The 27750-nt window shown below is 44.6% G+C and overlaps 2 protein-coding genes across 6 annotated transcripts in view; one reads left to right on the top strand and one right to left on the bottom strand.

The window, feature by feature from the left end:
• The first annotated feature begins 796 nt into the window (after positions 1-796).
• R3HCC1 (R3H domain and coiled-coil containing 1) lies at positions 797-17027 on the top strand. Of its 3 annotated transcripts, XM_056508693.1 has the most exons (9): positions 797-886; positions 2303-2418; positions 3882-4019; positions 5371-6035; positions 6150-6217; positions 6923-7095; positions 11051-11121; positions 11855-11950; positions 16061-17027. In XM_056508693.1, the coding sequence occupies exons 2-9, from the start codon at positions 2324-2326 to the stop codon at positions 16207-16209; spliced, it is 1455 nt and encodes a 484-aa protein (XP_056364668.1). In that variant the 5' UTR covers positions 797-886; positions 2303-2323; the 3' UTR covers positions 16210-17027. The 3 variants fall into 3 exon arrangements, with proteins under 3 accessions (XP_056364668.1, XP_056364666.1, XP_056364667.1); XM_056508691.1 differs by having other exon boundaries at positions 5371-6217; XM_056508692.1 differs by lacking the exon at positions 16061-17027 and adding an exon at positions 15010-15337 and having other exon boundaries at positions 5371-6217.
• A 917-nt stretch (positions 17028-17944) lies between these two features.
• Positions 17945-27750, bottom strand: part of LOXL2 (lysyl oxidase like 2) — a 66470-nt gene continuing 56664 nt past the window's right edge. For all 3 annotated transcript variants that reach the window (XM_056508683.1, XM_056508684.1, XM_056508686.1), the window contains 5 exons: positions 27488-27731; positions 23457-23572; positions 22547-22683; positions 21304-21415; positions 17945-18466 (listed from right to left, as the gene is read on the bottom strand). In XM_056508683.1, coding sequence (XP_056364658.1) covers positions 18387-18466; positions 21304-21415; positions 22547-22683; positions 23457-23572; positions 27488-27731 — 689 coding nt within the window. In that variant the 3' untranslated portion in view covers positions 17945-18386. The remainder of the gene's footprint in view (positions 18467-21303; positions 21416-22546; positions 22684-23456; positions 23573-27487; positions 27732-27750) is intronic.

The raw sequence follows: 27750 nt of genomic DNA, 5'->3' as shown, positions 1-27750 counted from the left end.
ACAGAGCGGGAGGAGCCGGGATAGAGCGGGAGGAGCCGGGATAGAGAAGGAGGAGCCGGGATAGAGCGGGAGGAGCCGGGACAGAGAAGGAGGAGCCGGGATAGAGCGGGAGGAGCCGGGACAGGGAAGGAGGAGTCGGGACAGAGAAGGAGAAGCCGGGACAGAGAAGGAGGAGTCGGGACAGAGAAGGAGGAGCCGGGACAGAGAAGGAGGAGCCGGGATAGAGCGGGAGGAGCCGGGACAGAGAAGGAGGAGTCGGGACAGAGAAGGAGGAGCCGGGACAGAGAAGGAGGAGCCGGGATAGAGCGGGAGGAGCCGGGACAGGGAAGGAGGAGCCGGGACAGGAAGGAGGAGCCGGGATAGAGCGGGAGGAGCCGGGGCAAGGAAGGAGGAGCCGGGACAGGGAAGGAGGAGCCGGGACAGGGAAGGAGGAGCCGGGACAGGGAAGGAGGAGCCGGGACAGGGAAGGAGGAGCCGGGATCGGGCGGGAGGAGCCGGGATAGAGAAGGAGGAGTCGGGACAGGGAAGGAGGAGCCGGGACAGAGAAGGAGGAGCCGGGACAGGGAAGGAGGAGCCGGGATCGGGCGGGAGGAGCCGGGGCAGAGAAGGAGGAGCCGGGACAGGGAAGGAGGAGCCGGGACAGGGAAGGAGGAGCCGGGATCGGGCGGGAGGAGCCGGGGCAGAGAAGGAGGAGCCGGGATAGGGAAGGAGGAGCCGGGATAGGGAAGGAGGAGCCGGGATAGGGAAGGAGGAGCCGGGACAGAGAAGGAGGAGCCGGGATAGGGAAGGAGGAGCCGGGACAGGAAGGAGGAGCCGGGACAGGGAAGGAGGAGCCGGCACCGGGCGCAGGCGCCGCTCCAGCATCCGCCGCCCGGCCGGGCCTGCGGTGAGGATCCGGGGGACCCCGGCCGGGGCGGCCGGAGCTCGGGGGGACAGCGGGGTGCGGGAGCGGGGGGTGCGGGGGGTCCGGGTTGCGGGGAGGGGGCGATGGGGGATAACGGGGGGTGATGGTGATGATGGTGATGATGGTGATGATGGGGCTGGAGGCAGCACGTGGCGCTGGGGGTGCGCTGGGAGAAGGGGGAGCAGAGAGCGGGATGGGGGCTCGGGGGGTCCAGGGATGGGGGATAACGGGGTGCGGAGATGCTGGGGGTGGGCAGGGAAGGGGGATTTTGGGATGCCTAGGGCTGGGGGATTTGGGGACGGCCAGGGCTGGGGGATTTGGGGATGGGGGATATCGGGGTGCAGACGGAGCCAAGCACGGGGGGCGGGTGAGATTTGTGAGGGGTGCTGGGTATCCATGGGCGGGGATTTGCAGGTGACCCTGTCCGTGTGTCCCTGTCCCTCCACATGTGTCCCTGTCCCACCACGTGTCCCTGTCCCTCCACATGTGTCCCTGCCCCTATCCCTGTCCCACCACGTGTCCCTGTCCCTCCACGTGTGTCCCTGTCCCTATCCCTGTCCCACCATTGTGTCCCTGTCTCTATCCCTATCCCTGTCCCAATCCCTTTCTGTCACTGTCCCTGTCCCACCATTGTGTCTCTGTCCCTTCACGTGTCCCTGTCCCTGTCCCACCACATGTGTCCCTGTCCCTATTTCTATCCCTGTCACTGTCCCTGTCCCACCACATGTGTCCCTGTCCCTTCACGTCTGTCCCTGTCCCTGTCCGTGTCCCTGTCCCTTCATGTATGTCCCTGTCCCTGTCCCTTCACGTCTGTCCCTGTCCCACCATTGTGTCCCTGTCCCTATTTCTATCCCTGTCACTGTCCCTGTCCCTGTCCCACCACGTGTGTCCCAGTCCCTGTCCCTTCACATGTGTCCCTGTCCCTATTTTTATCCCTGTCCCTGTCCCTTCACGTGTGTCCCTGTCCCTATCCCTGTCTCTATCCCTATCCCTGTCCGTGTCCCTGTCCCTATCCCTTTCCCTGTCCCTTCCCGTGTGTCCCTGTCTGTGTCCGTGTCCCTGTCCCTATCCCTGTCCCTTTCCGTGTGTCCCTATCCCTTTCCCTGTCCCTTCCCGTCTCTCCGTGTCCGTGTCCGTGTCCCTTCACGTGTCCCTATCCCTGTCCCTTCCCGTGTGTCCGTGTCCGTGTCCCTGTCCCTTTCCCTGTCCCTGTCCCTTCCCGTGTGTCCCTGTCCCTGTCCGTGTCCCTTCCCATGTGTCCCTTCCCGTCTCTCCGTGTCCGTGTCCGTGTCCCTTCACGTGTCCGTGTCCGTGTCCCTTCACGTGTGTCCGTGTCCGTGTCCGTGTCCCTTCACGTGTGTCCCTGTCCCTGTCCCTTCACGTGTCCCTCCCCGGCAGCTCCCCGTGTGCCTGTGCTCCATGGACGGCGTTTTCCTGTCGCCCGGCGAGGATGAGTTCGTGGGCAGGATCGCGGGGGAGCTGGAGCGTTTCCTGCAGCAGGGGCAGCACCAGCGGTCAGTGCTCACGCCGTGCTTTGGGGTGCGGGCAGCAGCGTGTGGGTCTGGCTGTGCCGCCCCAGGAGCTCAGAGTGCTGTGGGATGTTCAGGCAGAGTTTGGTGCCCATCGGTGGCTTTTCCTGGGATCAGCTGGGTCAATTCCCAAGCCAGTGACCTTTGGAGCCCTTGAGGCGGCTGCTGGGCAGGAGCAGGGGTGGCCGTGCTGGGCTCAGCTCCCTGCCAGCTTCTCATGACCTTAAATATTTGTTTCAGTGCTTTTTTTTTTTTTTTTTTTTTTTTAATAAAATATCTGGCAAAGAAATTCCTTGTGCGGCTGTCGAACACTCGGGGACAAACTGTGTGACAGCAGTGACATTGAACGTGGGGTTTATTTATCCATTTATTTATCAGTTTATTTATCCATTGATTTATCCGTTTATTTCCCCATTGATTTATCCATTGATTTATCCATTTATTTACCCGTTTATTTACCCATTTATTTATCCATTGATTTATCCATTGATTTACCCATTGACTTACCCATTGATTTATCCATTGATTTACCTATTTATTTATGCATTTATTTATCAGTATATTTACCCATTGATTTACCCGTTTATTTACCCATTTATTTACCCATTTATTTATCTATTTATTTATCCATTGATTTACCCATTGATTTACCCATTTATTTATCAGTATATTTGCCCATTGATTTACCCGTTTATTTACCTGTTTATTTATCCATTTATTTATCTATTTATTTATCCATTGATTTATCCATTGATTTGCCCATTGATTCATCCATTGATTCATCCATTGATTTGCCCATTGATTTGCCCATTGATTTGCCCATTGATTTGCCCATTGATTTGCCCATTGATTTGCCCATTGATTTACCCATTGATTTACCCATTGATTTATCCATTGATTTATCCATTGATTTATGCATTGTTTTACCCATTTATTTATCCATTTATTTATCAGTATATTTACCCATTGATTTACCCGTTTATTTACCCATTTATTTACCCATTTATTTATCCATTGATTTATCCATTGATTTATCCATTGATTCATCCATTGATTCATCCATTTATTTACCCATTTATTTACCCATTTATTTATCAATTTATTTACCCATTGATTTACCCATTGATTTACCCATTTATTTATCCATTCTTGCTTTGTTCCTGAGTTCTGGAGCATGCTCAGACTGGGAGGGAGTGGATCAGGATCAGCTTTCTGCTGCTTCCACCTTTCCCATATGGATACAGCAGCAATCAGAGTCCAGGCATTGAGCTCAGCCATTCCCAGCTCCCCAAACTCTAATTTATATAAAACCTGCCTGGGAAGGGATTTGAGCTCTTTAAATCCTGCTTGGCTTTTTATCTGCTTTAAACCCCGTGCTGGGAATGATTTGGGGATGAGTTTTCCAAGGCTGCCAGCAGTGGGTGAGCCCTGATCCTGTGTCCCTGCAGGGTGCTGCTGTTCCCACCCCTGTCCAGCCGCCTCAGGTACCTGATCCACCGCACCGTGGAAAACATGGAATTTCTGAGCAGCTTCTCAGTGGGAGAGGGCTGGAGGAGGAGGACGGTCATTTGTCACTCAGCTGTCAGGTGAGCTGGGCTGGGGGCTGGCAATGATCATGGAATGCCTTGGGAAGGAGCCAGAACTCATCCCAGCCACGCTTTGTCACCTTCTGGGGACACCATGCTCCAGCCCGGCCTTGGGCATTTCCAGGGACGGAGCAGCCACAGCTCCTCTGGGAATTCCATCCCAAAATCCCACCCTGGCAGTGGGAGCCGTTCCCTGTGTCCTGGTTCTCTGTCCCATGTCCCCAGTCCCTCTCCTGGAGAATTCCCAGCTCTCCCAGCCCTTGGATCCATCACAAGCCACCGTGTCCCAGTCAAGGTCTCCGTGACCAGTGGCACCTCCCAGACCCTAAAGAGGAGATTTAATTCCCTTTGGGAATTTGCTGATTCTCCTCCTTTTCCTCTTTGGGAATTTCCTGATTCTCCTTTTCCTCTTTGGGAATTTTCTGCTTCTCCTCCTTTTCCTTTTGGGAATTTGATGTTTCTCCTCCTTTCCCCTTCAGGAATTTGGTGATTCTCCTCCTTTTCCCTGTGGGAATTCGATGCTCCTTTTCCTCTTTGGGAATTTGATGTTTCTCTTCCTTTTCCCCTTGGGAATTTTCTGTTTCTCCTCCTTTTCCCTTTAGGAATTTGATGTTTCTCCTCCTTTTCCCTGTATGAATTTGATGATTTTCCTCCTTTTCCCTTTGGGAATTTGCCACTTCTCCTCCTTTCCCCTTTTGGAATTTGATGTTCCTTTTCCCTTTGGAAATTTAATACTCCTTTCCCCATTGGGAATTTGATGTTTCTCCTCCTTTTCCCTGTATGAATTTGATGATTTTCCTCCTTTTCCCTTTTTGAATTTGATGATTCTCATCCTTTACCCTTTGGGAATTTGATGCTCCTTTTTGGGAATTTGATGTTCCTTTTCCCTTTGGGAGTTGGATCCTCCTTTCCCCATTGGGAATTTGATGTTTCTCCTCCTTTTCCCTGTATGAATTTGATGATTTTCCTCCTTTTCCCCATTGGGAATTTGATGCTCCTTTCCCTTTTGGCAATTTGATGCTCCTTTTTCCTTTAGGAATTTGATGTTTCTCCTCCTTTTCCCTGTATGAATTTGATAATTTTCCTCCTTTACCCTTTGGGAATTTGATGCTCCTTTTTGGGAATTTGATGTTCCTTTCCCCATTGGGAATTTGATGCTCCCCTTTGGGAATTTGATGCTTCTCCTCCTTTTCCCTGTATGAATTTGATGATTTTCCTCCTTTCCCCTTTGGGAATTTGATGTTCCTTTTCCCTTTGGCAATTTGATGTTCCTTTTAGGAATTTGCTGCCTTTTTTTCCACCCCCCTGCCCTTCCCCCTGCTCACCTCTCCCCATCCCCTCCCCCCTCCAGGCTTCCCACCGAGACCACGAGCGACCAAAAACCCGGGACCAACCCCCAAGCCCGTTTTTGGGGCCGGGGGGGCCGGGGGGGGCCCCGGCTGCGCCCCCCTGGGGACCCCCAGAGCCCCAGAGCCTCGGTGGGCTCGGGCAGGATCACCAGACCGCCCAGGAGGAGGCAGGACAAGGCTCTGTATGTGCCCAAAGGGACCCGGAAAAAGGAGAATTGGAGGGAGAGGGAGACCCCCAGCGAGGGGGATGCAGCTCCAGGAGGGGAAAACCCCAAAATTCCCACTGGGAAGGATGGAGGGAAGCAGCAGCAGCAGCTGGAGGAGGAGGAGGATGCAGCCAAAGGCAGCTCTGAGCATCCTCTGAGTGATGAGAAGGTGCCTCCCTCAGGGAACAGCAGCAACTCCTGGGAGCAGGAAAATTGGGATAGAGACTGTTCCCACAAACTGCCACCCCAGGAGGAGCCAGAGCCCGGCCATGCCAGCACCATCCCTGCGGAAATCCCGGAATTCCAGCGCCAGGAAAACCAGAATTCCAGAGGGCTGGAGCCTGGGGAGAGCTCCCACAGCTGGGCACAGCTGGAGGAGCAGAGCAGGAGCAAATCCCCAGCTGCAGATCCCTCCAGGCTGGAGGAGCAAAATCCCCCTGGGAATGTTCTGGAAGGGGCAGGTGAGGCCCAGGCTGATGATCCTGAGAGGATCCAGGGCAGGAGGGAGGAAGAGGAGGACAAGGAGCACTCAGGAGTGGCCGAGGCTCTGAGCAGGAGCCTGGATTTGGCTGCAGGGGACACAGAGGGGACGAGGCAGAGCAGCCTCGAGGAGGAGGAGTGCACAGCAGAGCTGCTGGCAGAGGTGAGAGAGGGAAAAGTGGGGGAATTTGGGTCCCTGCGAGGATTGGAGGGAAAAATTTGGGGAAAATTTGGGAAGGAATTGGTTCCTGGGAGAATTGGAGGGAAAAATTGGGGAAAATTTGGGTCCCTGGGAGAATTGGAGGGAAAAATTTTGGAAAATTTGGGTCCCTGGGAGGATTGGAGGGAAAAAATTGGGGAGGAATCAATCCCTGGAAGGATTGGAGGGAAAAATTTGGGTCCCTGGGAGGATTGGAGAAAAAATTTGGGAAGGATTTGGTCTCTGGGAGAATTGGAGGGAAAAATATGGGGAAAATTTGGGTCCCTGGGAGAATTGGAGGGAAAAATTTTGGGAAAATTTGGGTCCCTGGGAGGATTGGTGGGAAAAATTTGGGAAGGAATTTGTTCCTGGGAGAATTGGAGGGAAAAATTGGGGAAAATTTGGGTCCCTGGGAGAATTGGTGGGAAAAAATTGGGGACGAATCAATCCCTGGAAGAATTGAAGGGAAAAATTTGGGAAGGAATGGATCCCTGGGAGAATTGGAGGGAAAAATTTGTGAAAATTTGGGAAGGAATGGAGGAGATTCCAGCTCCTTTTGGAGTTGGAGTGGCCGAGGTCGGGTTGGAGCGGATGAAACTCAAACCTGGCTCGTTTTTATTTTTGAATTCTGGATTTTTTTTTTATTTATTTTAAATTTTGAATTCCCAGATCGTTGGGAATTTGAGGGTGAAGGAGATCAGCATCCAGAGGATCAGCCTGGAGTGTCCCAGCCCGGGGCAGGCCCAGCTCAGCGAGGGGGAGCTGGGCCACGTCACCGAGATCTACGACTTCCCCTCGTCCCTGCGCACCGAGGACCTGCTGGGGATCTTCTCGGATTTCCAGTGAGTGGGGACCAGCCTGGCACTGGGAACATCCTCAGTTTTAGCTTTTCACTTTTTCCCCTCTCTGTGCCTCAAAAAAATCCCTTTAGGTCTGGTTTAAAGCCCAGTTTTACTCCAGGAATTGGCAATAAAATTCTGAATTTTAGTTTTTCAGTTTTTCCCCCTCTCTGTGCCTCAAACTGCAGCAAAATTCACTTTAAGCCTGGTTTAAAGCCCAGCTTTACTCCAATGATTGGCAAAAAAATTCTGAATTTTAGTTTTCACTTTTCCCCCTCTCTGTGCCTTAAAGCTGGGAGCAGAGTCAGGCTGGCATTGGAAAAAAATCCTCAATTTTAGTTTTTCACTTTTTCCCTCTCTGTGCCTCAAAAAAATCCCTTTAGGTCTGGTTTAAAGCCCAGCTTTACTCCAATGATTGGCAAAAAAATTCTGAATTTTAGTTTTTCACTTTTTCCCTCTCTGTGCCTCAAAAAAATCCCTTTAGGTCTGGTTTAAAGCCCAGCTTTACTCCAGGGATTGGCAATAAAATTCTGAATTTTAGTTTTTCACCTTCCTCTCTTTGTGTGCCGCAAAAGGCAGGAAAAATCACTTTAGGTCTGGTTTAAAGCCCAGTTTTACTCCAGGGATTGGCAAAAAAAATCCTGAATTTTAGTTTTCACTTTTTCCCCTCTCTGTGTCTTAAAGCTGGGAGCAGAGTCAGGCTGGCATTGGAAAAAAATCCTCAATTTTAGTTTTTCACTTTTCCCCTCTCTGTGCCTCAAAAAAATCCCTTTAGGTCTGGTTTAAAGCCCAGTTTTACTCCAATGATTGGCAAAAAAAATTCTGAATTTTACTTTTTCACTTTTCCCCTTTGTGTGCCTTAAACTGCAGCAAACGTCAGTTTAAGCCTGGTTTAAAACCCAGTTTTACTCCAGGCGTTGGCAATAAAATCCTGAATCTAATTTTTCTCCTTCCTCTCTTTGTGTGCCTCAAAATGCAGGAAAAGTCACTTTAAGCCTGGTTTAAAGCCCAGTTTTACTCCAGGCGTTGGCAAAAAAAATTCTGAATTTTAGTTTTTCACTTTTCCCCTCTCTGTGCCTCAAAAAAATCCCTTTAGGTCTGGTTTAAAGCCCAGCTTTACTCCAGGGATTGGAAAAAAATCCTCAGTTTTAGTTTTTCACTTTTTCCCTCTCTGTGCCTCAAAAAAATCCCTTTAGGTCTGGTTTAAAGCCCAGTTTTACTCCAATGATTGGCAAAAAAATTCTGAATTTTAGTTTTTTACTTTTTTCCCTCTCTGTGCCTCAAACTGCAGCAAAAATCACTTTAGGTCTGGTTTAAAGCCCAGTTTTACTCCAATGATTGGCAAAAAAAATCCTGAATTTTACTTTTTCACTTTTTCCCTCTCTGTGCCTCAAAAAAATCCCTTTAGGTCTGGTTTAAAGCCCAGTTTTACTCCAATGATTGGCAATAAAATTCTGAATTTTAGTTTTTCACCTTTGTCTGCCTCAAAATGCAGGAAAAGTCACTTTATGCCTGGTTTAAAACTCAGTTTTACTCCAATGATTGGCAATAAAATCCTGAATTTTAGTTTTTCACTTTTTCCCCTCTCTGTGCCTCAAACTGCAGCAAAAATCACTTTAAGCCAGGTTTAAAACCCAGTTTTACTCCAATGATTGGCAAAAAAAATTCTGAATTTTAGTTTTTCACCTTTGTGCGCCTCAAACTGCAGCAAAAGTCACTTTAAGCCTGGTTTAAAGCCCAGTTTTACTCCAGGAATTGGCAATAAAATTCTGAATTTTAGTTTTTCACTTTTTCCCTCTCTGTGCCTTAAACTGCAGCAAAAATCACTTTAAGCCTGGTTTAAAGCCCAGCTTTACTCCAATGATTGGCAAAAAAAATTCTGAATTTTACTTTTTCACTTTTCCCCTTTGTGTGCCTTAAACTGCAGCAAACGTCAGTTTAAGCCTGGTTCAAAGCCCAGTTTTACTCCAGGCATTGGCAAAAAAATCCTGAATTTTAGTTTTTCACCTTACTGTCTTTGTGTACCTCAAAAGGCAGCAAGAGTCACTTTAAGCCTGGTTTAAAGCCCAGTTTTACTCCAGGGATTGGCAATAAAATTCTGAATTTTAGTTTTTCACTTTTCCCCTCTCTGTGCCTCAAAAAAATCCCTTTAGGTCTGGTTTAAAGCCCAGCTTTACTCCAGGGATTGGAAAAAAATCCTCAATTTTAGTTTTCACTTTTTCCCCTCTCTGTGCCTTAAAGCTGGGAGCAGAGTCAGGCTGGCATTGGAAAAAAATCCTGAATTTTAGTTTTTCACTTTTTCCCCTCTCTGTGCCTCAAACTGCAGCAAAAATCCCTTTAGGTCTGGTTTAAAGCCCAGCTTTACTCCAGGGATTGGAAAAAAATCCTCAATTTTAGTTTTTCACCTTCCTCTCTTTGTGTGCCTCAAAAGGCAGGAAAAATCACTTTAGGTCTGGTTTAAAGCCCCGCTTTATTCCAGGGATTGGCAATAAAATTCTGAATTTTAGTTTTTCACCTTCCTCTCTTTGTGTGCCTCAAACTGCAGCAAAAGTCACTTTAAACCTGGTTTAAAGCCCAGCTTTACTCCAATGATTGGCAAAAAAATTCTGAATTTTAGTTTTTCACCTTTGTGTGCCTTAAACTACTGCAAAAATCCCTTTAGGTCTGGTTTAAAGCCCAGTTTTACTCCAAGGATTGGCAATAAATTCCTGAATTTTAGTTTTTCATTTTTTTCCCCCTTTTTATGCCTTTAAGCTGGGAGCAGAGTCAGGCTGGCATTGGGAAAAAAATCCTGAATTTTAATTTTTTACCTTCCTTGCTTTGTGTGCCTCAAACTGCAGGAAAAATCACTTTAGGTCTGGTTTAAAGCCCAGCTTTACTTTAGGGATTGGCAATAAAATCCTGAATTTTAATTTTTTACCTTCTCCTCTCTGTGCCTCAAAGGGACTTTTGCTGCAGTTTAAGCCTGGTTTAAAACCCAGCTTTACTCCAGGGAAAATTTCCTCTATAGATCCCTTCAATTAAAGCAAATAAATTATAAAATTATATTTAAATTATTATTTAAAACAATATTTTAACTAATTCTTCAGTGGGGCAGAGCTGGGTCCAGCTCAGATTTCCCATTTTCCTCCTCCTTTCTTGGGATAATTCCTGAAAATTCCCTCTACAAATCCCTTCAATTAAATATCTATAAATTATATAATATATAATTATATAAATATAATATATATAATTTATAATACATATTATATTATATTATATTATATTTATATTTATATTTATATTTATATTTATATTTATATTTATATTTATATTTATATTATATTATGTTATATTATATTATGCTATATTATATTATATTATATTATATTATATTATATTATATTATATTATATTATATTATATTATATTATATTATATTATATTATATTATATTATATTATATTATATTATATTATATTATATTATATTATTAAACCAAATAAATTACTTTTAAAAATTACATTTAAATGATTCTTTAAAATAATATTTTAAATAATTCCTGTGCTTCCTCAAATTTCTCTTTCCTCTCTCTGGGAGTGAAGCTGGACAAGGATGGATCCAATGGATTGGAATTTTTGTGCTGCACCTTTGAATTCCTGCTCCAAAATTCCCAATTCCCATTGAGTTTTTATGAGATTTTTCACCCCAAAACCACTTCAGAAATCCCTTGGTTTTTATTGTTGTGAATATTCAAAAATAAGAATATTTCAGTGCTGGAAACACCCTAAATCTGAGGTTGGGTTTGGGGGAAAAAAATAGAATTTAATGTCATTTTTTCCTTCTTTTCCTGTTTTTTTTTCCCCCTTTAAAACAACAATAAAATTTGGGAAACCCCAGAATTCACTGAGACCCCTCTGGGCTGCTGGGGCTGCGTTTTTCTTGCCATTAATTCCAATTTTTTTTTGTTTTCTTGCAGTGAGAGTGGCTTCAAAATCCAGTGGGTGGATGATACCCACGCCCTGGGAATCTTCTCCAGCCCCTCCACAGGTGGGACTGGTTTGAACTGGTTTGTACTGGGATTTTCTTGGGCTCATCCTATTTTATTTTTTTTATTTTTTTTTTTTTCCACTTCCTTTCCATCCTGGAAAGGTTTGGAGAAGCTGGAAATTCTGGGATGGGATTTTTAATTGTTTTGGGTGCACTTGTGTGCCATCTTTAAATTATAAATTATACATAAATAAATAAATAAATAATAGTAATAATAATAATCATAGTAATAATTGTAGTAATAAAAATAGTGATTATTATTATTATCATTATTAATTGTATATTTATTTATTTATTTATTTATTTATTTATAATTTATAATTTAAAGATTGCACACAAGTGCACCAAAAACAATTAAAATATTATAATAATAATAATAATGTTTTTTCACTTTTTTTCCCCCTTTTTTTTGGTTTTTTTTTTTTTTTTTTTTTTTTTTTTGGTAGGGGACAAAAACCTAAATTCAGATCAGAGGGGTTTCCACCCTCCTGTATCCCAACTCTTTTATTTGGGATTTCCTGTAAAATCCCAAAGATTCTTTTAAAAAAATCCAAGATTATTAAAAAAAAAATTAAAATAAAATATTTTTCCTATTTTTTTGGGGATTCTTCCTGATGTGCCCACCACGACTTTAGCAGCTTTAACCCAAACCTTGAGCTGGGATTTCTGAGGGTTCTTGCACCATAATTTGATTTTTTTTGGGGTTAATTCCAACACTTTGTGTTCCTTGCAGCCTCCCAGGCCCTGGGCCGGCGTTACCCCTGCCTGAAGATCCGGCCCCTGATCCACGCGAGCAAACAGGGCAAGGCCAAGGCCCTGCAGAGACCCAGTGAGACAGAGCCCCTGAATTCATTCCCTAAATCCATCCCTGAATTCATTCCCTAAATCCATCCCTGAATTCATCCCTAAATCCATCCCTGAATTTATCCCTAAATCCATCCCTGAGTCCTTCCATTCCCTAAATCCATCCCTGAATCCTTCAATTTCCTAAATCCATCCCTGAATTTAATTTCCTAAATCCATCCCTGAGTCCTTCCATTCCCTAAATCCATCCCTGAATCCTTCAATTTCCTAAATCCATCCCTGAATTTAATTTCCTAAATCCATCCCTGAGTCCTTCCATTCCCTAAATCCATCCCTGAATTTAATTCCCTAAATCCATCCCTGAATTTAATTCCCTAAATCCATCCCTGAATTTAATTCTTTAAATCCATCCCTGAATTTAATTCCCTAAATCCATCCCTGAGTCCTTCCATTCCCTAAATCCATCCCTGAATTTAATTCTTTAAATCCATCCCTGAATTTAATTCTTTAAATCCATCCCTGAATGTAATTCCCTAAATCCATCCCTGAATCCTTCCATTCCCTAAATCCATCCTTGAATTTGATTTTAAATCCATCTCTGAATTTCTTCCATTCCCTAAATCCATCCCTGAATTTAATTTCCTAAATCCATCCCTGAATCCTTCAATTTCCTAAATCCATCCCTGAATTTAATTTCCTAAATCCATCCCTGAATCCTTCAATTCCCTAAATCCATCCCTGAGTCCTTCCATTCCCTAAATCCATCCCTGAATTCGATTTTAAATCCATTTCTGAATTTTTTTATTTCCTAAATCCATCTCTGAATCCTTCCATTTCTTAAATCCATCTCTGAATTTCTTCAATTCCCTAAATCCATCCCTGAATATCTTTGATTTCCTAAATCCATCCCTGAATTTAATTTTAAATCCATCCCTGAATTTAATTTCCTAAATCCATCCCTGAATCCTTCGATTTCCTAAATCCATCCCTGAATTTCCATTCCTAAATCCATCCCTGAATTTGATTTTAAATCCATTTCTGAATTTTTTTATTTCCTAAATCCATCCCTGAATCCTTTAATTCTTTAAATCCATCCCTGAATTTAATTTCCTAAATCCATCTCTGAATTTAATTTTAAATCCATCCCTGAATTTAATTTCCTAAATCCATCCCTGAATTTGATTCCCTAAATCCATCCTTGAATCCTTCAATTCCCTAAATCCATCCCTGAATTTGATTTTAAATCCATCTCTGAATTTCTTCAATTCCCTAAATCCATCCCTGAATTTAATTTCCTAAATCCATCCCTGAATCCTTCAATTCCCTAAATCCATCCCTGAGTCCTTCCATTTCCTAAATCCATCCCTGAATTTCATTCTTTAAATCCATCCCTGAATTTAATTTCCTAAATCCATCTCTGAATTTGATTCCCTAAATCCATCCCTGAATCCTTCCATTCCCTAAATCCATCCCTGAATTTGATTTTAAATCCATTACTGAATTTTTTTATTTCCTAAATCCATCTCTGAATCCTTCCATTTCTTAAATCCATCTCTGAATTTCTTCAATTCCCTAAATCCATCTCTGAATTTGATTCCCTAAATCCATCCCTGAATTACTTTGATTTCCTAAATCCATCCCTAAATTTGATTTTAAATCCATTTCTGAATTTTTTTTATTTCCTAAATCCATCCCTGAATTTGATTTTAAATCCATCCCTGAATTCTTCAATTTCCTAAATCCATCCCTGAATTTCTTTGGGATTTTTTTTAGAACTGGGATTTTTTGGAATTGGGATATTTTTGGAATTAGGATTTTCTGGAAATAGGATTTTTTTAAATTGGGATATTTTAAATTGGGATTTTTTGGAATCGGGATTTTTTAGAATTGGGATTTTTTAGAACTGGGATTTTTTGGAATTGGGATTTTTTGGAATTGGACTTGGGATCTTTTAGAATTGGGATATTTTTGGAATTAGGATTTTTTTTAATTGGGATATTTTGGAATTGGGATATTTTGGAATTGGGATATTTTAGAATTGGGATTTTTTGGAACTGGGAATATTTGGAACTGGGATTTTTTGCAATTAGGATTTTTTGGAATTGGGATTTCTGGGAACTGGGAATTTTTGGAATTGGGATTTTTTGGAATTGAGATTTTTTAGAATTGGGATTTTTTTTAGAATTGGGATTTTTTTTAGAATTGGGATTTCTTGGAATTGGGATTTTTTAGAATTGGGATTTTTTTTGGAATTGGGATTTTTTGGAAGTGGGATTTCTTGGAACTGGGATTTTTTGGAATTGGGATTTTTTACAATTGAGATTTTTTTAGAATTGGGATTTTTTAGAACTGGGATTTTTTTAGAATTGGGATTTTTTGGAATTGGGATTTTCTGGAACTGGGAATATTTGGAATTGGGATTTTTTTAGAATTGGGATTTTTTGGAATTGGGATTTTCTGGAACGGGGAATTTTTGGAATTGGGATTTTTTTGAATTGGGGTTTTTTGGAATTAGGATTTTTTAGAAATAGGATTTCTTGGAACTGGGAATTTTTGGAATTGGGGTTTTTTGGAAGTGGGATTTTTTTGAATCGGGGTTATTTAGAATTGGGATTTTTTTAGAATTGGTATTTTTTGGAATTGGGATTTTTTTGAATTGGGGTTTTTTGGAATTAGGATTTTTTAGAAATAGGATTTCTTGGAACTGGGAATTTTTTGAATTGGGGTTTTTTGGAAGTGGGATTTTTTGGAATTGGGATTTTCTGGAACTGAGAATTTTTGGAATTGGGATTTTTTTGAATCAGGGTTTTTTGGAACTGGGATTTTTTGGAATTGGGATTTTTTAGAATTGGGATTTTCTGGAACTGGGAATTTTGGAAGCAAAGCCATCAAATTTCCCAGGAATTTTCTCTTCCCTCTCCCCCTGCACAATCCAAAGGAGACAAACCCAATCTCGTGGTTGGCAGAATTTTATTCAGGAAGGAGAAATGGTGAAGCTGAGCCGTGAACATCAGTTGATTGATTACCATTGATTGATTGATTGATTATTGATTGATTTCATTGCCTTTCAATCTGATTGATCAGGTCCAGTTGCCACAGGAAAGCAAAGCCTTGAACTTCAGCAGCAGCAGAGACTCTGAACCAACAATTCCTGGGATTTTCCAGTCACAATAAATTCCAATTTTAATGCTCTAGAGGGACCCTGACACAATGACAAATTCCTGAGTTTTCAGTTAAAGGAAACATCCAAAAATTTGATTTATTTGCATGTCCCCTTCATCTGTTTTTTTCATTTATTCACCCTTCTCAATCAGGATAAATTAAAATAATTAAACATCATAATTAAACATAAATTCTGTTGGTATTCAGTTTCAGTTGATTATTTTCCAAATACAAATTGGGATTTTAAATAGCTGACAGTGTCTCTTTTTTTTTTTTTTATTTTTTTTTAATGAATGAGACTTCTGGAAAAACAAGCAAAGCCCCCCTTGCTGTGTAGATAACTGCAAATTGATTAAGGATTAATTAATTAATCCCCAAATCCAAATTCTTGTGGGCTTGGTGACATTTTGATGGATTTATTCCTTGCAGATGGAATTGCAGCAATCCAAAAAAAAGGAGGGCACTGACCAAGGGGCTTCCCAAATTATCTGAAATATTTGGATATAATTTAAAATGCAGATTTTTTTTTTCCTTGCTTTTTTTGCAAGGATTTTGGAGAGTTTCAATTGGGATCAAGCTTTTTTTTTTTTGATAAATGAAAAGATTTTGGTTTTGAGGAGTTTCAATTGGGTCAAGATTTTTTTTTTTTGATAAATGGATAAATTGATTTTTCACAGGGATGAAATGTTGGGAATGTTGCCAGGAATAATTCCTGGAAGAGGATGATGAGGGGGAAACAATTTTCCACACAGCACAAGAAACCTGAAACTTTATGATGACCAAAATTCCACTGGGGAAAAAAAAAAAAAAAAAAAAAAATCCAATTTATTCACAGAGACAGACGAATTCGATGCTGATAAATGAACAAAACCCAAGGAAAATAAAAGAAAAAAAGCTGATTTTTGGGTATTTAACAATGAATTTCTCTGGAACCAAGCCCCAGCTGGATAAATTTTTCCCATTTTTCCCCCAGAACTCCTCCAGCTGGGAAAAGAGAGGCCGCAGACGGACACAGCAGTGGCCAGGAGACTCGTGTCCCACGCCCTGGGCTGGAGGCACAGGCAGCAGGAGGCCACAGGGAATGAAGATTTCCAGCCAGAATCCTTGGATCAGGAGGAATAATCCCAAAAAAAAAAAAAAAAAAAAAAACCAAAAAAAAGATGAGCATGGCTGTGCTATTAAATGCATGCAGAGCAGGCAGCACCAGCTTGGGGGGAAAAGTTGGGAATGGGAGAAGTTTCTTGTTCTGGTTTTTTCTGGGAAGTGCTGGAATTCAAAGCACCTGCAGGGATAAGGTGGTTTCTTTATTCCTTATTCCTGCTTTGTTTAAAAAAAAAAAAGCATTAAGAGTAAGAAAATTGGAATTATTTTGGTCAAAAATTCAATTCTAAGCGACGGCAGGAGTTCAGAAATCTGTTCTGTGTTTGTTGTAATGTTGCTGTTCAGATATCCCAGAAAACTGGCAGGCAGGGAATCCCAAGTTTTTGGGGATTTTTTTCCCTTATTTACAGAGTTTCAAGAGCCTGAACTTCCCTGTTGGGAGCTGCTCATTAGAGGGGTGAAAAAAAAAAACTCCAGAATTTTCCTGTGCTCGTGCTCCAGTCTGGAATTCTGAGGAAAAAGTTGAATTTTTCCAATTGCCAGGAGGTTAAAAACCCTTTGCCAGCTGCCCTCTGGACCACTGGAGAAATGACAAAAATATTGAAAATATTTCTGCATTTTTAAACCTCACAACATCCCTGTGAGGTGGGGCCTGGGGGGAGTTTGCAGCCAGTTGGAATTCCTGTGGAATCAGCTGGAATTTCAGATAATTTTGGTTTAGAAGAAAGGGAAAAACCCCAAACTTTATGATTTGTCAGGAGAAATACACCAAGGGCTTCTAAAGTGAATTTTTTTTTTCTTTTTTTTTTTTTCCCCAGGGAAAAGGTTTTTATTGGAGCTCTGTAGCAAAAACAAAGAAACAAACAAAGGAGAAAAACTGGGAATTCTCACAGGAGCAGGGATGAGAGGCAGGAATTCTCACCAGGATTCCCACCCTGATTTATCCTTGAAAAAAAAAAAAAAAAAAAAAAGATGGAAAATCCAGTCAGGAGGTGATTCCTGCATTTGTTGGGATGGGAATTCCCAGCTCTGAAACCTCATCCCTGGGGAATCTGCAGAGTTCTGGGTGCTGAGGGGTCGCTTCAGGGAGCTTTGATTCCGTCTGAGATGAAATTCCATGAGAAATTCCCTGTGAAATTCCATGTGAGATGAAATTCCATGAGAAATTCCGAGTGAAATGAAATTCCATGAGAAATAAAATTCTGTATGAAATGAAATTCCATGAGAAATTCCCTGTGAAATTCTGTATGAAATGAAATTCTGTATGAAATGAAATTCCATATGAAATGAAATTCCATGAGAAATTCCAAGTGAAATTCAGTGTGAAATGAAACTCTGTATGAAATAAAATTCCATGTGAAATTCCCTGTGGAATTCTCTATGAAATGAAATTCCCTGTGAAATTCTGTATGAAATGAAATTCCATATGAAATGAAATTCTGTATGAAATGAAATTCCATGTGAAATGAAATTCCATGTGAAATGAAATTCCGTATGAAATGAAATTCCTTGTGAAATTCAGTGTGAAATTCTGTATGAAATGAAATTCCATGTGAATTGAAATTCTGTATGAAATGAAATTCCATGTGAAATTCCCTGTGGAATTCTGTATGAAATGAAATTCCATGTGAAATTCCGTGAGAAATTCCCTGTTCTGCGTTTGCTCCCGTTGGATCCAGGCGTTTTCACTGCAGTATTAAATTCATCTTTACACTGTTCTGCTCACAAAAAGCTGCTCCTTTTTTCCTTTTTTTCCTTTTTTTTTTTTTTTTTCCTCATTTAATTTTCTTTTTTTCTCTTTTCCTTTCCTTGTATTCCCTTGCTGCTGAGGAGGAGCCGAGCGCAGGAAGCAGCAGCACAAACAGATGCGTTGAGAGTGGGGAAAAAAAAAAAAAAAAAAGCTGGAAAATTCCCAAATAATGCAAAGGATAAAGGCACTTTTTGGGTGGCTGGCACCAAACCTGAGTGCAGGAGGAATCTTTGGAATGGTGAAGCTGGAATTGCAGGAGGCACCGAGGGGTGGCCTGAGCACCTAAACCGGGAAGGGAGAGGCGGTTTTTTTTCCATTTTTTTTTTTTTTTTTTTTTTCAGGAATGATCCTGGAATTCAGAGTTTGGTTGAGGCTCGATGTCCTGGGGGTGCAGTGGTTCGGGAAGGGCCGGAGCAGGAGTCCTGGCTGCCTTAAATTAGTGGGAATTCTACCGGGCGGGCACGTTGTTATTTGTGAGTCCCCTGAAGTGGTCGAATTTCTGCTCCGTCTCCTCGCTGAAGGAACCGCCTGGAGAGGCCAGAGGGAGAGCAGGGGATGAGCAGGGGAGGGAAAAACACCTGGGAATAGCAGGAGAGGGAAAAACACCCGGGAATAGCGGGAGAGGAAGGGAAAAACCACTTGGGAATAGTGGGAGAGGACGGGAAAAACAGCTGGGAATAGTGGGAGAGGACGGGAAAAATACTCGGGAATAGCAGGAGAGGGAAAAACACCCGGGAATAGCGGGAGAGGAAGGGAAAAATACTCGGGAATAGCAGGAGAGGAAGGGAAAAGTACTCGGGAATAGAGGGAGAGGACGGGAAAAATACTTGGGAATAGCGGGAAAGGAAGGGAAAAACAGCTGGGAATAGTGGGAGAGGGAAAAACACCCGGGAATAGCAAGAGAGGGAAGGAAAAATACTTGGGAATAGCAGGAGAGGGAAAAACACCCAGGAATAGCGGGAGAGGAAGGGAAAAATACTCGGGAATAGCGGGAGAGGGAAGGAAAAACATTTGGGAATAGTGGGAGAGGGAGGGAAAACACACAGGAGAAGCAGGAGAGGGAGGGAAAACCACTTGGGAATAGCTGGAGAGGAAGGGAAAAATATTTTGGAATAGTGGTAGAGGAAGGGGAAAACATTTGGGAATAGCAGGAGACGGAAAAACACTCAGGAATAATGGAAGAGGGAGGAAAAACCACTTAGGAATAGCAGGAGAGGAAGGGAAAAAACACTTGGGAATAATGGGAGAGGAAGGGAAAAACATTTGGGAATACTGGGAAAGGGAGGGAAAAACATTTGGGAATAGCAGGAGAGGGAAGGAAAAAAACACTTGGGAATAGTGGGAGAGGAAGGGAAAAACATTTGGGAATACTGGGAAAGGGAGGGAAAAACATTTGGGAATAGCAGGAGAGGGAAGGAAAAACATTTGGGAATAGTGGGAGAGGGAAAAACACTCGGGAATAGTGGGAGAGGGAGGGAAAACCACTTTGGAATACTGGGAGAGGGAAAATCCCTCAGGAACAGGAGCAGAGCACAGGAAAAAAACTTGGGAACACCAGGAAAGCACAGGGTGAGCAGGGAAAAGATCTTGGGAATACCAGGAGAGGGAAAATCCCAGGGGAACACCAGGAGAGCATGGGAAAACACTCAGGAACAGCGGGAGAGCAACGGGGTGAGCAGGGAAAAACATTCGGGAATATCGGGATTGGGCGGAACCAGAGCCCTGGAAATGAAGGGCTGAAAGGTTTGGAGTTAATTAAATGAAGTTTTAATTAAATCTCGCCCTAACTGGCACAGCCAGGAGTTCCAGGAGGGCTGGATTGGTCTCCCATGGATTTGCAAAATTGAATTACCTAAATTTCACCAATCTGGTGTTTAAAAAATAAACAACCCAACCAGGATTGTGAGGGCTCTGAATCAGAACCAGACCCAGATTTTTCTCTAATTAGGACAAAGTGAAAGTTAAAACCTTTATTTTTCGCTAGAAATATCTCCCAGCTCAGCGAATGGGCTTCACCTTCCTGAACTAGGCCACAGGCTGAAATGTGACACTCAAAATGAGAATTTTCTGCTAAAATCCCAACAAAATAATGAGAAAAATCCGTGGTTACATGGATTTTTTTTTTCCAGGAAAAACAGTCCTTGAAGAAGGAAATTTTCAGAACTGGTTTGATTTGGAGCTGGGCATCATTTTCTGTCCTAAAAAGCCCCCAAGTTAATTCCACTTTAAATGGCTTTGAAAATGGACTAAGCCAAATTTAAATCAGTTTTTGCTTTGATATTTCCATGACCAAAAAAAACATATCAAATCATAATATTTTAAATTTTTCCAAGAAAATAAGAGATTTCCCTGACAATCCAGGGATGTTTTAATTCCTGCCTGGCACAGCAAGAATTTTTTTTTCCCACTTTTTCATTCTTTTCCACTGCTTTGTTGTTTTTCCAAAAGAACCCTTGTGACCTGAAAAGATCTCAGCTTGGCAAAATAATTGGATTTTTGGGAAGAAGGAATTTCCCAGGCTGCTTGTGCCAGTGCTGGGATTGCACCAGAATTTTTCCTGAGGGGAAAACATAAAATTCCTTTTCTGAAAGGAATCCTCGGAGCATCCCTGTGTTGGAACCGTGAAGCCTGGGAGTTCTGAACTTTTTAAAATTGTTGTTTATCCTTTCTAGGACCCATCCTCCCTCCAAGAGATATCTCCTGCTAATGGGCCATCTTTAAACCAGCTGGGCAATCATCTTTATCTTCCCACAGCCCATCCTCCCTCCAGGAGATATCTCCTGTTCATGGCCAGTGAGTCCCAGGGCATGACTGATAAAATTCCATCATCCCACTGGGAGATGCTCCAGCCAGGGGGAGGAGCCAAACATTTCCTACCCAGATAAAAACTGAGATTTGGAACAGCAGAGCAGCCTTTGCCACTGGATTCCAGAGGAAAACCAGAGCCTTCCACATCATCCCTGGAGCTTCAGAGGAAACTGCACCTTCTCCAGGAGCACTGCTCCAGCTGAACCACATCTGCCCCTGCAGGAGGATGCAGCCACCATTGAATGGGACTGTGCCAACACCCTGACTGACTGACGGGTGTCAGCTTGGATTCTGACTCTGGCAGGGTTTGGGATTGTTCTGTGTAATACTGCATTTCTATTTTAATTTTCCTAGTAAAGAACTGTTATTCCTATTCCCATATCTTTGCCTGAGAGCCCCTTCATTTCAAAATTATAATAATTTGGATTTAGGGGATTTACATTCTCCATTCAAAGAGAATCTCCTGCCTTTCTTAGCAGACAGCTGTTTTTCAAACCAGCACAACAAAGAAAAAAGAATAAAAAAGCCACAAGATGCAGGAGGGTGCCAGCTCTCACCTATGTGGCAGTTGTACATCCAGATGCGCTGCCCATCGTAGCGGCTCCGGCATTTCATGACGTTGTTGGAATAATCCGACTCTGCCACCTCGTAGTTGGGGTTGATCACGACCTGGGAGGGATGGAGGGACAGGGGTGGGGTTGTTGACTTGGCAGGATGCAGGATCAGTTGTTTTTTACAGCAATTTTTTAAAGCAGAAAATAAAAATACATTTTGTAAAGAGAGAGAAATGACTTGAATAAAGAACGGAATAAAGCCTCGCTCAGGGAATCCTGGAATTGTTTGGGTGGGAAGGGAATTAAATTAAATTAAATCCCATTCCATGGGCAGGGACACCTCCCTCTGTCCCAGGTGCTCCAGCCTGGCCTTGGACACAACCAGGGATCCACAGCTCCTCTGGGAGTTCCATCCCAGCCCCTCCCACCTCATTCCTTCCCAAATCCACCCAAATCTCCCCTTTCCCAGTGGGAGCCAGTCCCTGTGTCCTGTCCCTCCATCCCTTGTCCCCAGTCCCTCTCCAGCTCTCCTGAAGCCCCTTTGGGTTCTGGAAGTTGCTCTGAGCTCTCCCTGTGAATTTTCTGTCCTAAAGAGCCCATGGGTTAATTCCAGTTTAAATGGCTTTAACAATGAACTAAGCCAAATTTAAATTAGTTTGGCTTTGATGTTTCCATTCCCAATTCCTTCAGCCTTTCCCCCCAGCAGCTGCTCCATCTCCAACTCACCACAGCCACACCTTCTCCCATGCCCCAAAATCTCCCTCCACACCCCCATTTTCCATTTCACACAGCTCAGACAGAAATCATTACTCTCCTTTCCCTCCTCCCCAGTGCCAATGGCTGTTTTTTGGACCCAGAAAAATCCCCCCATGGGCACAGCCCAAATTCCTGCACAACCAGCACTGTTTAATCCCAAAATTCAGGGAACCAGCTCCAAAGAGGAACGCTGTGATTTGGGAATGTGACAACACTGCCAACAACATCAGCTGGGCTGGGCCTCTCCAGGATTAGCTGGACATGGATTTTTCTAAGACTTTAATCTCCAAACTGTGGTCATGGACCCTGATTTTTCTCTTGGGAGGTGTGTTAATTATCCTGGCGGATAATCCTTTATCTTTTAGGCATCCGGGAATGGAATCCCTTTACAAACAGAAGTTGGAGGTGTCAAGTGGACAAATTTGTTAAAATCTGGATGTGATTGGTTAGGTGAGAGCAGGAGGAATGTCCCAAGTGCTGTTCCTCCCACCTGGAAGAGGTAATCCCCGGGGGGCACGTCGGTGATGTCGATCCACTGGCAGTCGATGTCGTGCCTGTAAACGTCCCAGCAGCCAACTGTGATCCCCTGCTCCCCAAAATTGGCACACTCGTACTGCTTCTGCACATCTAAAGGAGGAGAATCCAGGAAAAAAGGGTTAAATCTGCAGCAGAATTCCCAGAAAATTCCTGGTTGTTCCCCACGGGCAATGATAAACTCCAGGTGTGGTGTTTTGGGGAGATTTAAGGAGCTGCCACTGTCAAATCCCAGCAGATGGAGGATTCTTTTGGAATTCCTCATGTGGTAAGGAGCAGAAAATGCAGAAAATGCAGAAAATTTGGGGTTTTGGAGCAGCTCAGAGCTGGGATGGAGGGAGCTGAGGGTGGAAAAGAGAATGGGGGATCTGGGGAGTTCCATCATCCATCCTTTATCCATCCTTTATCCATCCATCCATCCATCCATCCATCCATCCATCCATCATCCATCCATCCACCCATCCATCATCCATCCATCCATCCATCCATCCATCCTTTATCCATCCATCCATCTATCCATCCATCCATCCTTTATCAATCCATCATCCATCCATCCATCCATCCATCCATCCATCCTTTATCCATCCATCCTTTATCCATCCATCCATCCATCCATCCATCCATCCATCCATCCATCCTTTATCAATCCATCATCCATCCATCCATCCATCCATCCATCCATCCATCCATCCATCCATCATCCATCCATCCATCATCCATCCATCATCCATCATCCATCCATCCTTTATCAATCCATCATCCATTCATCCATCCTTTACCCATCATCCATCCATCATCCATCCACCATCCATCCATCCATGACCATTTCCCGGCTCCTCGTTCCCGGCGCAGTCTCTGGCACTGACCTGCCTCGCACTCCGTGTCCTCCAGGCAGAAGCTGGCCTTGTGTCCCTCGGCCACCTTGGTGCCGTTGAGGTTCAGCAGGTCGTAGTGAGTGAACACCTCCATGCTGTGGTAGTGCCTGTGTGGGCAGAGGGATAATTAATTTACCCCCATAATTAATTTTTATTTAATTACCAGGGCTGAAGGGCTGAGTGGTGCTGCCAGGAAATATTCCCTGGGTGTGATCCTGTGTGGTTCCATCACCCATCCTGCTCCTTCCTGGGATTTATTCACATGGAGTCCCAGACTGGTTGGGTGGGCAGGGATTTAAGGATCATTTTTTTCCATCCATGATGCTGGGCAGGGATTTAAGGATCATTTTATTCCATCCCTGTCCATATTTCCCACCATCCCAGGCTGCTCCAAGCCCTGTCCTGGGACCTTTATTAAATCCCTTGCTCCATCTTCTCTGGGATCACAGAATCCCAATTTATAGTGGCAGGAAGGGTGGAAAATCCACCCAAAAATCATCCCTTGGAGCAGCCCCATCATTTCCCAGGAATATTCCACACAGAGCTGGCTGTGCCCAGACCTGCCTGCTTTTAGTAATTAATTTTTTCAGCAGCAGAATGTGAATTTATCAGCAAAAAACAACAGCTGGAGCAGCTTCTCTCACCTTGCTCAGAGCTGGATTTTCATCCCAGTTTTAAACCCCTGTGTTTAGACCCCTGATTAGCAAAGCCAGACCCCAGCAGGGTTTGGGTGACGTTGGACTCGGGGGACGTTGGGTTTTTTTAAGCTCCACTGCTGACTCAGCAGAGAATTAAGCTGAGTTTTAGCCCAGCTGGACTCCATGGGATTAGCAGAGCAGGAATGAGCTGGAAATACCAGATTAAAGCCCAGCTGTGGCTCCACGTGGTCAGGGCTGGGCACAGCTCTGTGGGTGATGCTGATTCAACACCCTGGATTTGAGCCCAGCCTTGGAACTGGGAGCAAATCCAGGGTGAGAGGGAGCAGGGAAACAACTGGAGTGGGAGCTAAAACCTCTGTGTGTCACCTCAGCTCTGGGAATGGGTGTCCCAGATTTGGGAATGCCCTGGAACCCTGCACTGACACCCAGCAGGGCCCAACTGCAAAGCTCAGCTCAGAGTGAGGCCCAGGTAGGGCCTAATTCAGAATCAGCTGCTTAAGAATTAAAAAAAAAAAAAAAAAAAGAAGAAGAAGAAGAAAAGAAGGGCATAAATCCACTCCTTCCCAGCTGTAAAAATAATCAAGGCTTAAACACTTCCATTGCTCATGTATTTACAGATGAGGGAGGAGCAAAGAGGGAAGGGGAGAAAATTTTTTCTGCTTTACACCTCACCAAAAAAAAAAAAAAAAAAAAAAAAAATTAAAAAAGAAAAAAAATGCAGAAATTGCCAACTGCCAGAATGAAATAATTTTTCTCTCCCTGCTCGGGGTCTTCCCCATTTTTATTCCACTTTCACATCCAAACAGGAGCTCCCAGGGCAGGAGGCAAAGCAGAGGCCCAAGGCTGAGGCTGGGCTCTGGATTTGAGGCAAATTTGGCTCAAATCACCGAATCTGATGCGAGTTTGAGCTTCTGGAGCCTGACTCAGATTCTGAGCTATGCCTGAGTCACTCCCTGGGCTGTTTACACTCTGCTGCTCACAGACTGGAAAGATTGAAGAGGGATTGAGTTCCTCCCTGTCTGCCTAAACAGGATCCAGTTTGGAGCACAGATGGCTCCTGCCCTTTTCCTCACCCTTTCCCATCCCACCTCCCTCCCACGCTGTCCAAAATTGTTCCAAGTTCCCCCTGTTCCAGTGCTACCTGCACACCTCAGCTCTTTGGGAAGATTATAAAGAACTCCTAGGTTTAAAATTTACCACTCTGGTGTTTCCCCAGTTTTTTAAACAGGACAGGAGCTGTGCATGGAGTTATTTCACTGCCTTTTACCTCAAATTAGGGAAAATCCACCTTGTACCAGCCCTGATTTCACAGCAAAGCACCTGGAGGGCCTCCAGTTCCCTTTCCCCGCTAATTTACCAAAAACTGTCTTAATTCCTTGAAAATGATGCATTTATGGGATGAATTTTGTTAAAAATGAGCACAAAAACACCTCCCAGCTGAGCCTTTCAGTGTGACACTGAGCCATGTGTGTGACACTGTCTTGGGTTGCAATGCAGGATGTGACAGAAATGTGAATTCTGTCCCCATCTGCTGCAGCCGGGTGGGGCAGTGCCCCTGATCTCCTGGCACACATTATCTGCTCATGGGCCATCTTTAAACCAGCTGGGCAATCATCTTTATCTTCCCCCAGCCCATCCTCCCTCCAGGAGATATCTCCTGTTAATGGCCAGTGAGTCCCAGGGCATGACTGATAAAATTCCATCATCCCACTGGGAGATGCTCCACCCAGGGGGAGGAGCCAAACATTTCCTACCCAGATAAAAACTGAGATTTGGAACAGCAGAGCAGCCTTTTCCACTGGATTCCAGAGGAAAACCAGAGCCTTCCACATCATCCCTGGAGCTTCAGAGGAAACTGCACCTTCTCCAGGAGCACTGCTCCAGCTGAACCACATCTGCCCCTGCAGGAGGATGCAGCCACCATTGAATGGGACTGTGCCAACACCCTGACTGACTGACGGGTGTCAGCTTGGATTCTGACTCTGGCAGGGTTTGGGATTGTTCTGTGTAATACTGCATTTCTATTTTAATTTTCCTAGTAAAGAACTGTTATTCTTATTCCCATATCTTGGCCTGAGAGCCCCTTAATTTCAAAATTATTATACTAATTTATAATAATATAATAATAATTTATTATAACATAATAGTATTAGTAATAGTAATAGTAATAGTAATAAACTATAATACTATAATACTATAATACTATAATACTATAATAATATAATAATATAATAATATAATAATAATTTGAAGGAAGGGGGTTTACATTCACCGTTTCAAAGAGAAGCTCCTGCCTTTATTGGCAGACACCTGTCCTCCAAACCAGGACAGGCACCCAGCCCTGTGTGACACGGTGTGGTACAGGTGGCACTGAGCTCCACGTGTGACACCGACCCCTGTGTGACACTGAGCCCTGTGTGTGGCTCCCTGTGTGACACCGACCCCTGTGTGACACTGAGCCCTGTGTGACACTGAGCCCCGTGCGTGGCTCCACGTGTGACACCGACCCCTGTGTGACACCGTGTGACACCATGTGGCACATGTGGCACTGAGCTCCACGTGTGACACCGATGCCTGTGTGACACCGAGCCCCGTGCGTGGCTCCCTGTGTGACACCTATCCCTGTGTGACACTGACCTCCGTGTGTGGCTCCACGTGTGACACTGACCCCTGTGTGACACCGAGCCCTGTGTGACACTGAGCCCTGTGTGACACCGAGCCCTGTACGTGGCTCCCTGTGTGACACCGAGCCCTATGTGACACCGAGCCCTGTGTGTGGCTCCCTGTGTGACACTGACCCTCGTGTGTGGCTCCACGTGTAACACCGAGCCCTGTGTGACACCGATCCCTGTGTGACACTGACCCCCGTGTATGGCTCCACGTGTGACACCAACCCCTGTGTGACACCGAGCCCTGTGTATGGCTCCACATGTGACACCGACCCCCGTGTGTGGCTCCACGTGTGACACCAAGCCCTGTGTGACACTGAGCCCTGTGTGACACCGAGCCCTGTGTGACACTGACCCCTGTGTATGGCTCCACGTGTGACACCAAGCCCTGTGTGACACCGAGCCCTGTGTGACACTGACCCCCGTGTATGGCTCCACGTGTGACACCAAGCCCTGTGTGTGGCTCCACGTGTGACACCGATCCCTGTGTGACATTGAGCCCCGTGCGTGGCTCCACGTGTGACACCAATCCCTGTGTGACACCGACCCCCGTGTGTGGCTCCCTGTGTGACACCGACCCCCGTGTGACACTGACCCCCCTGTGACACCGACCCCCTGTGTGTGGCTCCACGTGTGACACCAATCCCCTGTGTGTGGCTCCCTGTGTGCCACCGACCGCCCGCGTGCCACCCACCGGTGACAGTCGTGCCACACCCAGGCGTGGCGCCCGTTCTTGGGCCGGAAGTCGGACTGGCCGTTGTTGTGGATCTGGGAGGAGAAGCGCAGCAGGCGCCGGTAGCCCGAGGTCAGCGAGGTGTTGTGGGCAGAGCTGGCCAGGCAGTTCTCCTCCAGGGCGCACTGCAGCAGGAACATGGGCCTGTCCTCCAGGTACGCCGTCTGCTCCACCAGCTCCGCGTTCAGCACCAGGTCAGGGGCGGCTGCGGCGGGGAATGCACG

This window comes from Oenanthe melanoleuca, chromosome 22, assembly GCF_029582105.1.
Source record: "Oenanthe melanoleuca isolate GR-GAL-2019-014 chromosome 22, OMel1.0, whole genome shotgun sequence".
In the NCBI taxonomy this organism is placed as follows: domain Eukaryota; kingdom Metazoa; phylum Chordata; class Aves; order Passeriformes; family Muscicapidae; genus Oenanthe; species Oenanthe melanoleuca.
Note: the sequence above shows the minus strand (reverse complement) of the source record. Positions and strands in the feature narration are given on the sequence as shown.